At 48.9% G+C, this 16,841-nt stretch overlaps 1 protein-coding gene across 2 annotated transcripts; it reads right to left on the bottom strand.

The window, feature by feature from the left end:
- Window positions 1-1,407: 1,407 nt before the first annotated feature.
- TMEM95 (transmembrane protein 95) lies at window positions 1,408-10,970 on the bottom strand. 2 transcript variants are annotated; one of them, XM_083410775.1, is made up of 7 exons: window positions 10,505-10,968; window positions 9,347-9,403; window positions 8,725-8,805; window positions 6,150-6,170; window positions 5,786-5,866; window positions 4,212-4,299; window positions 1,408-2,095 (listed from the first exon to the last, which is right to left on the bottom strand). In XM_083410775.1, the coding sequence occupies exons 1-7, from the start codon at window positions 10,893-10,895 to the stop codon at window positions 2,050-2,052; spliced, it is 765 nt and encodes a 254-aa protein (XP_083266901.1). In that variant the 5' UTR covers window positions 10,896-10,968; the 3' UTR covers window positions 1,408-2,049. The 2 variants fall into 2 exon arrangements, with proteins under 2 accessions (XP_083266901.1, XP_083266902.1); XM_083410776.1 differs by lacking the exon at window positions 5,786-5,866 and having other exon boundaries at window positions 10,505-10,970.
- Window positions 10,971-16,841: the final 5,871 nt, after the last annotated feature.

The following is a 16,841-nucleotide window of genomic DNA, read 5'->3' as shown; positions in this document are numbered from 1 at the left end:
TTTTCCAGGGAGTCTTCACTTCTCATGAGGTGTACACTTCTCACGAGTGTAGGATGAGCTCCTAACAAATCTACACCGTGATCAACTCCCGCCCGGGAACCAATGTCCCCACTGTGGAAGGACGTGTGGATCCAGAATTGGCCTCCACAGTCACTTATGGACTCACTGTTAAAACCGTGTTTATGGAAGACAATCTTACTCGGCTACGAGGGATCGCCAAAGAAGAAGAAGAAGAAGAAGACGAAGAAGAAGAAGAAGAAGAAGAAGAAGAAGAAGAAGAAGAAGAAGACGAAGAAGAAGAAGAAGACGAAGAAGAAGAAGAAGACGAAGAAGAAGAAGAAGACGAAGAAGAAGAAGACGAAGGGGATTGGGCTAGATGTGACAGGAGACCAGAAAACCACACCGGTTTGCGTCTGAGAAAGTGCAGAAAAAACCCCCCCAGAGGTTTTCAAATTGGTAAATTGAGCATTTAATTGGCGGAGGCAACACTAATTAACTGGGCCTGTTATGTAACGCATTGACAGCAAAGCATCTCAGCGGCACCCCCTCCTTCCCACCCGCCATGTGCTAGCAAAGGCTCACAGCGTCTCTTTCTCTCCACCAGCCGCCGGGTGCCAGTCCATAAGCGCTTGGCTGTTTCCCAGAGCCCACGCACCAAACGCCGACTGGGGTTGCGCAGCGGTGCTTCAGATGTGCTCTGAACGGTTTGCAAAACATGGGCGGTGAAGGAGCCCGAGAGCATGAGCCCAGAAAAAACCAAGCTCAGGCGAGCAGCCCTTTGCACATGCTCAGACACACCCTTTGCACATTCCGGAACTCGTATTTGCTGGGCAGCGGTTGGCAGGCTGGCATCCTCAGGGCGTTTTTGTTTTTGTCATTACAAAAGACTGGCCAGGCTCCCCAGGGTATCCAATCAAGTGACCATTAACAGGTAACCTGCCAGACAGGAGATAAACAAGGCGCTCAGATTTCTGCTGTAGACCGCCTCTTCTGTGATGTAGGTATGATGTGTCTGGGGGTGGTCTTGGACTCCAGGGCGGGGAATTTAAAATGTCTATATAAGGGCGGACACACCTGGGTTCTGGGTCCTCCTCCGTCCTCCTGTGTGAGAGGGGAGCACCTGGTTCTTCCAGAATATAGGAGAAGAGGTTGCTGGATCAGGCCCATCTTGGCCAGCATCCTGTTCTCACGGGGGCGGGGGGGGGACAACCAGATGCCCGTGGAAAACCAGTGAGCAGGATCCGACCTCAAAAGCCCTCTCAGAGCATCGACATATTGGCCAGTAGCCACCAATCGCCCTCTCCTCCTCCATGAATTTGCCCCATCCTCTTTTAAAGCCGCCCTCCTGTGGCAGGGAGTTCCACAGGTTAACGCGTGAATAAGTATTTCAAATACCAGGCAGATTCATCAAGGCAGGGTTTGGTTTTATGACATAACATTTGTAACAAAGGCAATGAAATAAATTCCACCCGCCCAACCCGATATGCTTCAATCTGGAACTCGTTAAATCGGGCAATAATTTAATGGATTGAGCGTTTTAAACACAAACAGAGTTTGCTTTTTTTTAAAGGCCCCCCGCTCTCTGATTTCCTTACCCAATGCCCGTGGAGCTTTTAAATCAGCCTAGTAGTGCCTCTGTGGCTGATTGAACTGAAATATAAATAAATCTACATTTTATAACATGGGATAATTTTGCAGCAGTGGAGATGGGGGGAATTATCAGCGCTTTCTGGTGTTCCTGTTTGCATCTGAATATGTGCTGTTTTTTTCTATATATAACTGAATAAAAATGGCTTTTTTTTTTGGAATTACATGCAGATCTGTGCATTTTTTTAAAAAAAGTGCAGTTATTTTGCACATGTGCTTATGGGACGAGTCACAGCCAAGACCTCTGTGTCCTGAACATTGCTTGCACGATGTTGGGTGCCGCCAGCACCGCTTCTTCCAGCTCGTGCCTCACGTATTTTGACTCTTATACAACGCCCCCCCCCCCTTCATGTGCAAAGGAGGAGATTATGGAGGGGCCTGTGAGTTTTTTGCTCCCCTTTCCTATACCGGCCCCTCCTCTTCTCTCGTGTTCGCGCGGAGCCAAAACCTGCCAAAGAGGAAAGGAAAATATTCATCATGGGGGAAACCGGTTTGCACAGACTCCCTTTCCACACCCCCCCTTCCCTTTTCGTTTCTTTGCAGAATGATTCATTCAGAAACTATGCCGGGTACGTGTGGTGTTGTGACGCTTCTGGTGTCGCGAAACAGGTGTGGAAAACACAACACACACACACACACACACACACACGGCTGCATCCAGAGACACTGGCTGGGAGTTTCAGGGCAGAGAAAAGGATAATTAATAATAATAATAATAATAATAATAATAATAATTTTATTTATACCCCGCCCTCCCCAGCCAAGACCGAGCTCAGGGTGGCCGACACCCGATATAAACTGATTGAAATACAACTTAAAAACAAGATTAAAATACCACATTAAAACATTAAAATACAGCCTCGTTTCAATGGAAATGGATGTCTTCACATGGCACACGGACTGCGGAACTCTCTGCCACAGGAGGAAGTGGTGTCCAACAGCCTGGATGGCTTTAAAAAGGGGGACAGGGCAAATTCACTGCGCTCCGCAGGTGGAGGCAGCGATGATTCTGAATGCCAGTCACTGGAAACTGCAGGAGTGCTGCTCTTGAACTCAGGACCCGCTTGTGGGGTTCCCCTAATGGGCATCTGGTCAGCTGCTGTGAGGACAGGATGTTGGACTAGATAGGCCATCAGCCTGATCCAGCGGGCTGTTCTTCTATTCTTCGGTTCTGATGCGGAAATTTAAACCTAACTACAGTATACAGGGCCGCGGGTGGCGCTGTGGGTAAAAGCCTCAGTGCCTAGGGCTTGCCGATCGAAAGGTCAGCGGTTCGAATCCCCGCGGCGGGGTGTGCTCCCGTTGTTCGGTCCCAGCGCCTGCCAACCTAGCAGTTCAAAAGCACGTCAAAGTGCAAGTAGATAAATAGGTACTGCTCCGGCGGGAAGGTAAACGGCATTTCCGTGCACTGCTCTGCTTCGCCAGAAGCGGCTTAGTCCTGCTGGCCACATGACCCGGAAGCTGTACACCGGCTCCCTCGGCCAGTAAAGCGAGATGAGCGCCACAACCCCAGAGTCGTCCGTGACTGGACCTAATAGTCAGGGGTCCCTTTACCCTTTACCTTTACAGTATATCTTGCCGGCCTGTGGAGGTCTGGCAAGCAAGGTGTGTGAGCCCCAGGCCTCTCCCGCTCCCCAGGAATAGATAGACTGCCAGTGAGAATGGAGGTTCTATAGAACATGTGGATTCTGTAGGGCCATCGTGACCCATAACCGCCGGCAGACCTCTCTCCTCCTCCGTGACAATACCATTTCGGCATCCTCCCTGCCTGCTGTCTGTCTGGCCAGAGCGGCACATGCTCTGGTTATCTCTTGCTTGGACTACTGCCATGCGCTCTATGTGGGGCTGCCTTTGAAGGTGACCCGGGAACTGCAACTAATCCAGAATGTGGCAGCCAGACTGGGGACTGGGAGACCACATAGCACCGGTCCTGAGAGATCTGCATTGGCTCCCAGGACGTTGTGAGGGTCAAAAGTGGATCTTTGGAGGAAAGGCAGGACAGAATTGCTGTAGGGAATAAAGTGGTACCTTGGTTCTCAAACGCCTTGGTTCCCAAATACCAAAACCCCAGAAGTTAAGTGTTCCAGTTCTGAAACGTTTTTCGGAAGCCAAACAGTCAATGCGGCTGTCAGCTATTATTTCTGGGGCACCTGCACCAATCAGAAGCTGCATCTTGGTTTTTGAATTATTATTATTATTATTATTATTATTATTATTATTATTATTATTATTTTATTTATACCACGCCCATCTGGCTGGGCTTCCCCAGCCACTCTGTGAGGCTTCCAACAAAATATTAAAATACAGTAATGCATCAAACATTAAAAGCTTCCCTATACAGGGCTGCCTTCAGATGTCTTCTAAAAGTCAGGTGGTTGTTTATTTCCTTGACATCTGGTGGGAGGGCGTTCCACAGGGCAGCTTTGGAACGGACTTCGGGAACGGATTAAGTCCGAGAACCAAGGCACCACTGTACTGTCCATTATCCCATTAATTGAGGTTCTCTATCAGCAATGCCCCTCCCCCTTTGCCCCCCAAGCTCCTCCATGGGGCGTCCCACTTACTCGAGAGCGCAAGAGACGATGCCCAGGAAAAGGCAGGACCCAGAGATGGAGCAGATTAACCGGGTGATTTTTTCCAGACCTCCGCCCTCTGTGGGGAGAAAGAGAGGGAGAGAAATGGGCGAGCGAATGCCAGGGGGCAGGCAAAGAGAGGAAGGGGTGCTTGAAAGAGCCCAGGAAGCTATTGGGTGGCTCCCAAAATAATAATAATAATAATAAGTTATAAAACATCAAACACTAAAAGCTTCCCTAAACAGGGCTGCCTTCAGATGTCTTCTGAAAGTCAGCTAGTTGCTTATTTCCTTGACATCTGCTGGGAGGGCGGGCGCCACCACTGAGAAGGCCCTGTGCCCGGTTCTATTTTTTTTTATTTTTTTTATTTATTTTTTAAAATAATATTTATTAAAAGTTTAAAGATTACAGAAAAAAGTAAGAAAAAGAAAAAAGAATAAACAATACAAATCAATACATTACAATACATTAAACAAAAAACACAATACATCAAACAAAAACAAAAACAATTAAAAACACATCCAATATTTATCAATATCTTTCATTAACTTATTTCCTCGACCTCCTCACACCTCCCTTTTTTGTATTCTAGATATTAATTATTTCAGCAAATCCTTTTCCACCTTTCACTGATTTCTGTCATTTAATTATCTTAATTTATCTTAACCTTATCTCACCATCAAAACCCTAAAACTTATTTGTACTTAGCTCCTTATAATGTTTCTACTAAAGCCGTGTACTTTCATTCCAACATTTTCCTAACATTCATTAATTTTACAATATTTCTCTAAATAAAGAGAAGGCCCTGTGCCCGGTTCTAAGGAAAAGCGGGACATACAGGGATCAAACCAGAAACCGGGATGGCGTCTGTCAATCCCTGGAAAATTGGGACGCGTGGAAGGTCTGCCAAAGGCCTTGGTAAGTAGGGTGGACCCTGGAAGATAAAAGGGGAGGGAGGGAGGGAGGGGGCAAGGACTGGCTGGGAGGGGCGGGAATGGCACCCCCAGAGGGCTTGCAGAAGAGACAGGGGGCTTTTTAATGTTTGAAGTTTTGTTCTGTTTTTAGTGTTCTGTTGGGAACCGCCCAGAGCGGCCGGGGAAACCCAGCCAGATGGGTGGGGTATAAATAATAAAATTATTATTATTATTATTATTATTATTATTAATTATGGCAGTAAAGGAGAGAGGGACGCAGGTGACGCTGTGGGTAAAACCTCAGCGCCTAGGACTTGCCGATCGCATGGTCGGCGGTTCGAATCCCTGCGGCGGGGTGCGCTCCTGTCGTTCGGTCCCAGCGCCTGCCAACCTAGCAGTTCGAAAGCACCTCCGGGTGCAAGTAGATAAATAGGGACCGCTTACTGGCGGGAAGGTAAACGGCGTTTCCGTGTGCGGCTCTGGCTCGCCAGATGCAGCTTGTCACGCTGACCACGTGACCCGGAAGTGTCTTCGGACAGCGCTGGCCCTCGGCCTCTTTGAGTGAGATGAGCGCACAACCCTAGAGTCTGGCAAGACTGGCCCGTACGGACAGGGGTACCTTTACCTTTAAAGGAGAGAGAACCCCCTCACCTGGATAACAGGTCTTCATATCCCAGCAGCGCAGCTCTACTCTCCTGCAAGTCGTACAGTTCCACACCAAGGCTGATCCCTCTGGAAACGGAGGTCAGGAGGGGTCAGGTGAGGGTCCGGGGCAGAGGCCTCAGAACCCCCCCCCCACCTCCTCTGACGGAGGGCAAGGACCATAGTTGTCAAGCGTCCCTTATTTCGCGGGACCTGAAGGACCCTAGTCTCCTGGGACAGAGCAGTCCACCAGATGGGAGTCATCACTGAGAAGGGATGTAATAAGGGAGGGGGGGTGTTTTTCCATTTTTTATAAAGGTGGGGCTCTTGATCCCAGTATTTCTCGTTCTGCCACCCCGTCCCCGGAACTTACGGCAAGCCGGAGGGCACAGGGCTGGAAGAGAAAAGAGAAAATAGGTTTATTGCAAGACAGTAATAATAATAATAATAATAATAATAATAATAATAATAATAATAATAATTTATTTGTACCCCGCCCATCTGGCTGGGTTTCCCCAGCCACTCTGGGCGGCTTCCATAGAAACCAAAAATACACTAAAATATCACAGATTAAAAACTTCCCTGAACAGGGCTGCCTTAAGATGTCTTCTGAATGTCAGGTAGTTATTTATCGCTTTGACATCTGATGGGAGGGCGTTCCACAGGGCAGGCGCCACCACCGAGAAGGCCCTCTGCCTGGTTCCCTGTAGCTTTGCTTCTCGCAATGAGGGAACCGCCAGAAGGCCCTTGGAGCTGGACCTCAGTGTTCGGGCTGAACAATGGGGGTGGAGACGCTCCTTCAGGTATCCTGGGCTCTTTGAGGCCGTTTAGGGCTTTAAAGGTCACCACCAGCACTTTGAATTGTGCTCGGAAACGTACAAGCAAGCTAGTTTTCCCAGCCTGCTATCAGGGACTGGGGCTGGTCCCTGCCTTGGAAATTGTGAGGCATAGCTCTCAATTTACAGATTTGAAAATAAGGGACCAGCAGCCTCGAAAAGAAGGGATCAGCAGCCAAAATAAGGGATTTTCCAAGCACAGGTATGTTCGGCTTCTGAGCCCCTCCGAGCCAAAGACAGAAAGCCCAGCCAGCAGCCAAACGAAGCCTCAAGCGGTGGTTGCAACCCGGCAAAGGGGATGCAGCAAGGAAAACCACCGTCACCTCTCCGCTGGGAAGCGCTGAGCAAAGGCGAGTCCCCAGACAAGGCACAAGGCATGCAAGCTCCACCCCCCAGTCGTTCTCAGACTCCTTATTGGGTGAGCAACGCAGCCAAGCAACACAGCTGGAGCCTCCCTCCTCCCTGGCCGGCAGGGAGGGAGGGAGAGGAGCTGCTTCCTTTGAAACCTGGGAAATTTAAGGGACATCATCAATAAGGGACAGCAGCGGGACACGGCGCTGGGATAAGGGACTGTCCCGCCAAATAAGGGACGGTTGACAGCTATGTTGTGAGATCAGGATAGGAGGTTTCTGGAGCGAAGGATGCTTTTCAATCTGGGGAGTGCTGTTTCTAGTCACCCACACGCATGATTCAGATTATTTCTCTTTTGCCCTGGGGCCAGATTCTGAGAGGAAAAATTACCCTCTTCCCTCTCGTCCCAGATGAGTGAGATTATGATTCATTCATTCATTCATTTCATAAAATCTACGCACCACTTTTTTTTAAAAAAAATGCCCTTAAAGCAGGTTGCAAAGAGAACAAAACAATGAAATGACCAGCGAAAATGGTTTTTTAAAAGCCAACCAAAAAACCGGCAATAAACTAAAGAGCAGATTGAAACATACACCCACGTTCTACAGGTCTGAGCAGGCTTGCCTAAGCGACTAAGTGGTTTTAGCAGGCGCCAAGAGGAGTACTACTGAAGGTACTCCTGCCTGGTTTTCAAGTGGCAGCGAGTTCCAAAGGTGTCGGCCCTGCCGCAACAAAAGATCCGGTTCCCAGCAAGGCAGAACGGGTAGCGTGTGGAAACAGCGAAAGTCCTGCCGATCCAAGCGGTCAAGTGGGGCGTTTATGGGGCGAGGCGATCTCACAGGTGAACCCAGTCTTTGGTTGTTAAGAGCTTTAGATACTGAGAGCAACACCCCGTAGCAAATCTCTGAGCAGAGGTGCCATATGGCGGCAAAGCCTCCCTCCATTCAGCAATTGGGCTGCAGCAGTGGGGTGCGGTGAAGTTTTAAGGTGCTGGTTTTGACCTTTAAAGCCCTATGCGGCCTAGGACCCTCGTACCTACAGGACTGCCTCTCCTGGTACGCCCTGCGGAAAGGTCCACAAATGTCAACACCTTGAAGGTCCCAAGTCACAAGGTGGTTAGGTGGCCCTCAACTAGGGCCAGGGCCTTTTTAGTACTGGCCCCGACGTGGTGGAACGCTCTGTCCCAAGAGACTAGGGCCCTGTGAGACTTGACCTCTTTCCACAGGGCCAGCAAGACGGAGCTGTTCCGCCTGGCCTTCGGCTTAGACTCACTCTGACCCCTTATATGGGATTTGGTATATAAATTTTCCCTTGGCTTTTTTGCTGACCCACGTAGGACCAGCATGGATAGCTGGCTCGGGTGAATATCTGATGTTTTCTCCCTTTATGGTCTTGATTTATGGGCTACTACTAAAATGAGGCTGCATTTTAAGCCATATTTTAATTGTTTGGTGGTTGTTGTTTTTCTATTACGTTTCATTGTAATTCATATTTGGTGTTAGCCGCTGTGAGTCCTGCCGGGGAGGGAGGGGTATAAATAAACATTTATTTACTTATTATTTATGCGTGTGATATTTTGACGTCCTGATGTCGCGCACGTGAGCATAAGCGAAACCCCACGTTTGAGGGAAAACACACTTTGCACATGCCCAGAAGCATCCTCTGTTTTTCCAGCACGTTCTGTGACTGAGATGTATGAAAACAATTTCAGAGCCGGTCCCAATACAGACTGGGATTCAGACTGAAATTCCTCTCTCGTACCTTCTCTGCTCTGCTCTGGTATCTTGACTTCATTAAGCCAGTTCCAAAATTTTGGGAAGTCAGCGAGGCTCTGGTTAATTTCTGGTGGGGAGAAGGGACGAGAGGATTATAATCCCACTGCTACCACCAACACTCTACTCTAAAGGTAAAGAGACCCCTGACCATTAGGTCCAGTCGTGGCCGACTCTGGGGTTGCGGCGCTCATCTCGCTTTATTGGCCGAGGGAGTCGGCGTCCAGCTTCCGGGTCATGTGGCCAGCAGGACTGAGCCGCTTCTGGTGAACCAGAGCAGCGCACGGAAACGCCGTTCACCTTCCCGCCGGAGCAGTACCTATTTATCTACTTGCACTGGTGTGCTTTTGGACTGCTAGGTTGGCAGGAGCAGGGACCGAGCAACGGGAGCTCACCCCGTCATTGCGGGGATTCGATCCGCCGACCTTCTGATCGGCAAGCCCTAGGCTCTGTGGTTTAACCCACAGCGCCACTGCTACCACCAACGGCAGCTTCTCTAGACTGATGCAAAAGCAAGAGTTTTCATTCCCCCCCTCCTTCCTTCATTTTACGCCCATCGTCCCAAGGAAGCGCCACCCCCTGAAATCTGCACAGTCCAAACTGCTCCTTACCTATAACCCGGAAGACTCGGTGCGTTTTTTCCAGCAAGAGATCCAAGGACATGTCATCTGCAGGTGGGAGGGAAGAAAGGGGAAGCTTGCATGAGCCACGGTGGTCTGCAAATCCTGCCACCCGCAACCTGGCACCCTCCACAGTGGCGCATGCTCTGGTTATCTCTCGCTTGGACTACTGCCATGCGCTCTACGTGGGGCTACCTTTGAAGGTGACCCAGAAAATGCAATTAATCCAGAATGCAGCAGCCAGACTGGGGACTGGGGGTGGCTGCCGAGACCACATAACACCGGTCCTGAAAGTCCTCTATTGGCTCCCAGTATGTTTCAGGGCACAATTCAAAGTGTTGGTGCTGACCTTGATAGCCCTAAACGGCCTCAAAGGCCCAGTAGACCTGAAGGAGCGTCTCCACCCCCATCATTCTGCCTGGACGCTGAGGTCCAGCTCCGAGGAATAACAAGCTTATGAAAGTACTTCAGCGGAGTCTGAAAAACGTAAACCGTCCAAAGAACTGTGGTGATATCTCCCCTTAGTTTGTCTAATTTTTAACAGCTCTCTCTACTTCTTGTGGGATTGAGTTCCACAGGTCAGCTATGAAGGGAGAAGCACAATTGTTTGTCCCGAACCACCCGGCATTATATACGAGTGATTGTGTGCATGTAGAAACCTCTGGGCTTTTGCCTGACTGGAATGCAGACCACCTAGAAATTCATATTATTATTATTATTATTATTATTATTATTATTATTATTATTATTACAGTATTATTATCTCTTGCTCTGCCCCCTTTCCCCCCTCTGGCTCCACCCACCACCAGCATGTGGACACCTGCCCCCCAAAGAGATAACCCACAGGGAAATATAGGGGGAGCCCCACCCCTGTTGCCACCCATAAGAATATATTGTTATTATTACCGCTAATAATATTGATCTGAGCGACTATGCTAATGGGATGCATACAGAAATAATAACAGTGGCATTCCGGTCACGCATACCAAACTAATAATAGTGATGTTGAACGATGCAGACAGAAATACTAACAGTGACGTTCCATCAATGTGTACAGAAATAATAACAGTGATGTTCTAATCATTGCCATTAAATAATAATAAATCCTGCCCTTTTCCAGACATCCCCAAAGAGCCCTGTTTTCTCTACCTAAGGCCAAGCCCAGGGAGGACTCTCTACCCCAGGGATAACCGGTACAGTTTGCCTGGTTGTAACGCTCTCGGTATTGGGCGCAGAGGTGGGCAAAGCGGGTCTTCAGGTTCTTGGAATGGAGTCCGCAGTGGATGCACCCCTCCGTCCCGGGGCTCTCACTGGCGAGGAGGAGGAGCAGGAGAGCCAGAGTCGCGGGCGAACGAGAGCCCGGTCCCAGAGCCCCCGGAGCGGAGAACGCTTTGGAAAGGGCCATTGGTGGGCCCACCAGGAAAGCTGTAGGCATGGCTGGCGGAACACATTCCAGAACCCTTTTGGTTCTTTGGGTCGGGGTTCTAAGCTGCCGCCAGGGCAACCGGTTCCAGAGTCCTGGGGCAGGGGTTTTGTTCATAAAGGGACAACTCTGGCCTCGGTCCTGTATACCTGAAGGAGCGTCTCCACCCCCATCGTCAAGCCCGGATGCTGAGGTTCAGCTCTGCGGGCCTTCTGGCGGTTCCCTCATTGCGAGATGTGAGGTTACAAGGAACCAGGCAGAGGGCCTTCTCGGTGGTGGCGCCCGCCCTGTGGAACGCCCTCCCAGCAGTTGTCAAGGAAATAAACAACTATTTTACTTTTAAAAGACAACTGAAGGCGGCCCTGTTTAGGGAAGTTTTTAATGTCTGACGCTGTACTGTTTTTAATATTCGGTTGGAAGCCGCCCAGAGTGGCTGGGGAAACCCAGCCAGATGGGCGGGGTATAAATAATAAATAATAAATAATAAATAAATTATTATTATTATTATTATTATTATTATTGCAGTGGTACCTCGGGTTAAGTACTTAATTCGTTCTGGAGGTCCGTACTTAACCTGAAACTGTTCTTAACCTGAAGCACCACTTTGGCTAATGGGGCCTCCTGCTGCTGCCGGAGCACGATTTCTGTTCTCATCCTGAAGCAAAGTTCTTAACCCGAGGTACTATTTCTGGGTTAGCGGAGTCTGTAACCTGAAGCGTATGTAACCCGAGGCACCACTGTATTATTATTATTTTACGGTAATTACGGGGGGGGGGGCACATCTTTAAAGTTAAATGTTACAAATATTAAGCCTGAATGTATCCTTTCGACTTGACAGCCCAGGGAAATTACCTAGCTTTAAAAATAATATAAAATCAACTCCTTTGCCAGTTTCCTCCATTCCAAAGCTATTTTCCCCTTGAAAAAGGACTCCAGGAAGTTCCCAGAGGTGACAATTGCTGAGCTGATTGTTGGCCAAGGAAAGCCTAATCCTATCACCGGACTTGCCAAGGGGCCAGACACGCAAAGGAAGTTCTATTGGACTTTGGGTGGTGGGACTTCAGAGGTGTTTGCCTATGCTAATCTTATACCTGGGTCTTGCCCTTATGCTAAGCTTGCACCAAGGACTTGTCTGGACATGTTTGCCAAGGTTAAACTAGTGTAACCCCTGTCTACCCCTCCCCTTTTGTGACATGTCAGTGATGTAGCAATGATGCTGTACAAACTGTATTCTGGGATATGGTGGGAAAGTTTTAAAAGTCCTGGTCATCCCATCCTCTGGGTTCAAAATTCCTCTTTGAACCTGTTGCGCAATAAACTTTGGTCTACAGCTATTTGCTCCGGTTGGGGGCTGGACTCCTTCCTTTATTCCGCAGGGCCCACGGGCTCTGCCCGAACAGCAGGGGGACTGAGCAGCCTCGCACCTAGATTTTTCCATAACAATTATATTATGTGATCCACTGGGAGCAGTCAAGTACAACATTCCTTGTTTTCCTAGAGTGGACTAGCGAGGGGATGTTTGGTCCAACCCGTCGAAACTTCCTGTTCCTCCTGGCCTGCAGCATCCTTCCTTTTGCATGTGACTAGGGGGTGGGCATGACCTTTCCAGATCTGGCAAAAGGCCAAGGCATGTTGCCCCTCTACCTCTTTTCCATCTTCCTTTCGTCCTGTGAACTGCTGGACTGCTAGCCTGCGGTCACTAGGCAAATCTCCCTTGTGGGGTAAACCTGTTTGTATATGTTTAAAACTTTAAGCCTAAAGCAATGACGGCCAAACTTGGCCCTCCAGCTGTTTGGGGACTACAGTTCCCATCATCCCTGACCTCTGGTCGTGTTAGCTAGGGATGATGGGAGTTGTAGTCCAAAAACAGCTGGAGACCCAAGTTTGGCCATCACTGGCTTCAAGCCTGCCTTCAGGGATCACTCTGTGCTCTGCCTGATTGTGAGTAAACTTTCTTTTTATTGCTTATGAATAAGACTGTGGTGTCTGTATTGACTTGCATATTGTCTTCAGAAACTCACATGAGTTGGCAACAGGTTTTCTGCTGCGTAAAGGGGACTGCTCTCTGCTAAGTAAAGGAACTTGCTAGCACAAGCCAGGAAAGATATGAATAAACAATATATCGTCTCTTGCCACCCTGAACACTCCCACAGCAACATCCGGCAAGATTAAGGACAAAGAAAAGAAAATCCTCTGTGCCTTGAAAAGGTCAACTGCGGAACTCCCTCCCACAAGATGGTCACCATCTTGGACGGCTTTAAAAAAAGGAGTGGGCAAATTTGTGGAGGAGGAAAAGGTTATTGATGGCTACTATCCAGTTTCCCAGTAGTGATGTATGGAAGTGAGAGCTGGACCATAAAGAAGGCTGATCGCCGAAGAATGGATGCTTTTGAATTCTGGTGCTGGAGGAGACTCTTGAGAGTCCCATGGACTGCAAGAAGATCCAACCTCTCCATTCTGAAGGAAATCAGCCCTGAGTGCTCACTGGAAGGACAGATCCTGAAGCTGAGGCTCCAAGACTTTGGCCACCTCATGAGAAGAGAAGACTCCCTGGAAAAGACCCTGATGTTGGGAAAGATGGAGGGCACAAGGAGAAGGGGATGACAGAGGATGAGATGGTGGGACAGTGTTCTCGAAGCTGCCAGCATGAGTTTGACCAAAGTGCAGGAGGCAGTGGAAGACAGGAGGGCCTGGCGTGCTCTGGTCCAGGGGATCACAAAGGGGCGGACACGACTAAACGACTAAACAACAACAATCCAGTTTCTTGGTAGATCTTGCCTCTAGAAGGCAGTTGTGGGCCTTTCCACAGCTCCCTTCATGTCCTCCTTGGCCAGGTCCTTCCCAAGCAATCTGAGACTTCACTAACACCTTGTCTCTCAACGCTCTGTCCTCTTCTCGCCTCTTTTAGTTCTGGGATACCAGGCAGGGTTTTTTTGTCACAGCAGGAGGGGGAGACACCCTGGGGTCTTCGTCAGCCAGACTCATCTCTGCCCCTTGGTCACCTCACTCTCCTACTTCCACTTCCGCTTCTGGACGTAGACTCACTTAGCCCTGTTGCCTCTTCAGCTCCGAATCTCCTCTTCCCTCTCTGACCACTCATCACCATCTCACCCAGGGCCAGATTTAGGTTTGACGAGGCCTTAAGCTACTGAACGTAATGGGGCTCTTTATATGCCCAGCTGTCGTTTGTCAACAACAAAATTGTCCCTGTTTCTTTTGTGTTTTGCTTTTGTGATTGATTGTGTGACTGCAGTACATTGTTTATTGCTTCCATTTTATGGATTGATGCGTCTCGTTAGATAGTAAAATTCATGTTCAACTGTTGTTTTTTAAGGGGTTGTTTTTAAAAGTCTGGAACGGATTACAGTGGTACCTCGGGTTACATACGCTTCAGGTTACATACGCTTCAGGTTACAGACTCCGCTAACCCAGAAATAGTGCTTCAGGTAAAGAACTTTGCTTCAGGATGAGAACAGAAATTGTGCTCCGGCGCACAGCAGCAGCAGGAGGCTGCTAAAGTGGTGCTTCAGGTTAAGAACAGTTTCAGGTTAAGTACAAACCTCCGGAACGAATTAAGTACTTAACCCGAGGTACCACCGTATTCCTTTTCGCGTTACTTTCTATGGGAAAGCGCGCCTTGGTTTTGGAACGCTTTGGTTTTGGAACGGACTTCCGGAACGGATTAAGTTCGAGAACCAAGGTCCCACTGTAATACTTTAGCCGCAGTTCATTCATTTTCAGCTTTGCAATCTTATTAAAAAAGTGCGCCTGGACATTCTGTTGTTGCGCCCGTAACCATGGTATAAGGTGCTCTTTAGCTCCTAGTGTTCATATCTCAGTTTCTAACACTGCATGACGGAGAGTGAGAACATGTGATTGTGAGAGCCTTTTCATTCCCACGCTGTGTCAGATTCAGAAGACGAGCATTTCAGGGAGAGCGACAGAGCCTCCTGCACTATCTCGAGCCTCCAAACACCCAAGGCCCCAGCTCTTAGGTCATGTGGCTAGCCAAGAAGAGAGTACCTCTGCGCATGTGCAGAGGGCATTCCCCACCACCACCTCCAACTTAGGAAACAGAGCCAGCCCAGAGAAGCTTTGCTGTGCGTTACGCATTAAAAGTGTGCCGGCGTTACAGGCCTGCTTTGAAGAAGATTCAATATTTGAGCAGTGCGTGTTGGGGCCTGTTGCCGAGTGCTTAAGATGGGCCACATCAGAGCCTGCGCATAGATCCACAGAGGAGGAGGAGGGGGAATGTGTGGGCGCTGAGAGCCTGAACAGGTTTAGCAGGTACAGGATGACGACGCAGGTCTGTAAATAAGTCTAATGTAATGCCTCTTTTGTGCTTTGACCTGCCAAGAGAGAGAGAGAGAGAGAGAGAGAGAGAGAGATTTTTCTCCCTCTACCGGTCCGTTCCCAGAGCTGCAAGCAGCTCCTAAAGGACACAGTAATTGAAAAAGCTTGCCAGGAGGAGAGCCCTTTGCTAGACATGATCTAGCCCAGTACAGCGGTACCTTGGTTCTCAAATAATAATAATAATAATAATAATTTATTATTTATACCCCGCCCATCTGGCTGAGTTTCCCCAGCCACTCTGGGCGGCTTTCAATCGAGTGTTAAAACAATACAGCATTAAATATTAAAAACCTCCCTAAACAGGGCTGCCTTCAGATGTCTTTTAAAGATAAGATAGCTGCTTATTTCCTTCACATCTGAAGGAAGGGAGGGTGCCACTACCGAGAAGGCCCTCTGCCTGGTTCCCTGGAGCTTCACTTCTCGCAATGAGGGAACCGCCAGCAGGCCCTCGGAGCTGGATCTCAGTGTCCGGGCTGGACGATGGGGGTGGAGACGCTCCTTCAGGTCTACTGGGCCTTTGAGGCCGTTTAGGGCTTTCAAGGTCAGCACCAACACTTTGAATTGTGCTCGGAAACGTACTGGGAGCCAATGCAGATCTCTCAGGACTGGTGTTATGTGGTCCCGGCGGCCGCTCCCAGTCCCCAGTCTAGCTGCCGCATTGTGGATTAGTTGTAGTTTCCGGGTCACCTCCAAACGTAGCCCCATGTAGAGCACATGGAAGTAGTCCAAGTGGGAGATAACCAGAGCATGCACCACTCTGGCAAGACAGTCCGCGGGCAGGGAGGGTCTCAGGCAACTTAATCTGTTCTGGAAGTCCGTTCCAAAACCAAAACGTTCCAAAACCTAGACACGCTTTCCCATAGAAAGTAACACAAAAGGGATTGATCCGTTCCAGACTTTTAAAAACAACCCCTTAAAAAACAGCAATTGAACATGAATTTTACTCTCCAATGAGACCACTGATCCATAACATGAAAGCAATAAACAATGTATGGCAGTCACACAATCAATTCATCAGTAGCTGAACTGGGTTCTACACAGTCCCAAAAACAAAACAAGAGCCACAAAAACAAAAACGCAAAATAAATAGCAAAAACAGGCAGACCTCAGCGTAACACTCAAAACGGAAGCGTGGCACTCAAAATGGAGTACGTTCGGCTTCCGAAAAATGTTCGCAAACCGGAACACTTAGAATAGAATCATAGAGTTGGAAGAGACCACAAGGGCCATTGAGTCCAACCCCCTGCCAAGCAGGAAACTTCCGGGTTTGCAGTGTTTGAGTTCCAAGTTGTTTGAGTACCAAGGCGTTTGAGAACCAAGGGACCCCTGTATACTGCTCCCAAGTGGGGACAGCCGCATTCCTCTAGGAGAGCCCGCAAAGAGGGCTTAAAAGGAAACAGCATGACATGAGCTCGTGGAAGAGATGTGGAATTATAAATAAGCAGAGCCTTCACGATGAGATTTCAGCTTTTCACTTGAAGACGTTTTAAAAACGTGCAGGTTGCAAAATGAGGAGGGTGAAATGGATATATTGAGGAACATGTGGATTTCTGGGAGGCAGAGAAAGGGAAGCAGGGCTCCCCACTGGGCCAGGATGTTGGCCTAGCTGAGCCCCTTGGCCTGATCCTGTACAGGGGTCTTCTCATTTGACCACCACTCCCCTTTCATCCTTGAGGGTGGGGCTCTGCGTTCAAGTCGGCTGCACCAAAC

Source organism: Podarcis tiliguerta, assembly GCF_965153285.1.
Source record: "Podarcis tiliguerta genome assembly, chromosome: 13".
NCBI classification, from domain to species: domain Eukaryota; kingdom Metazoa; phylum Chordata; class Lepidosauria; order Squamata; family Lacertidae; genus Podarcis; species Podarcis tiliguerta.
Note: the sequence above shows the minus strand (reverse complement) of the source record. Positions and strands in the feature narration are given on the sequence as shown.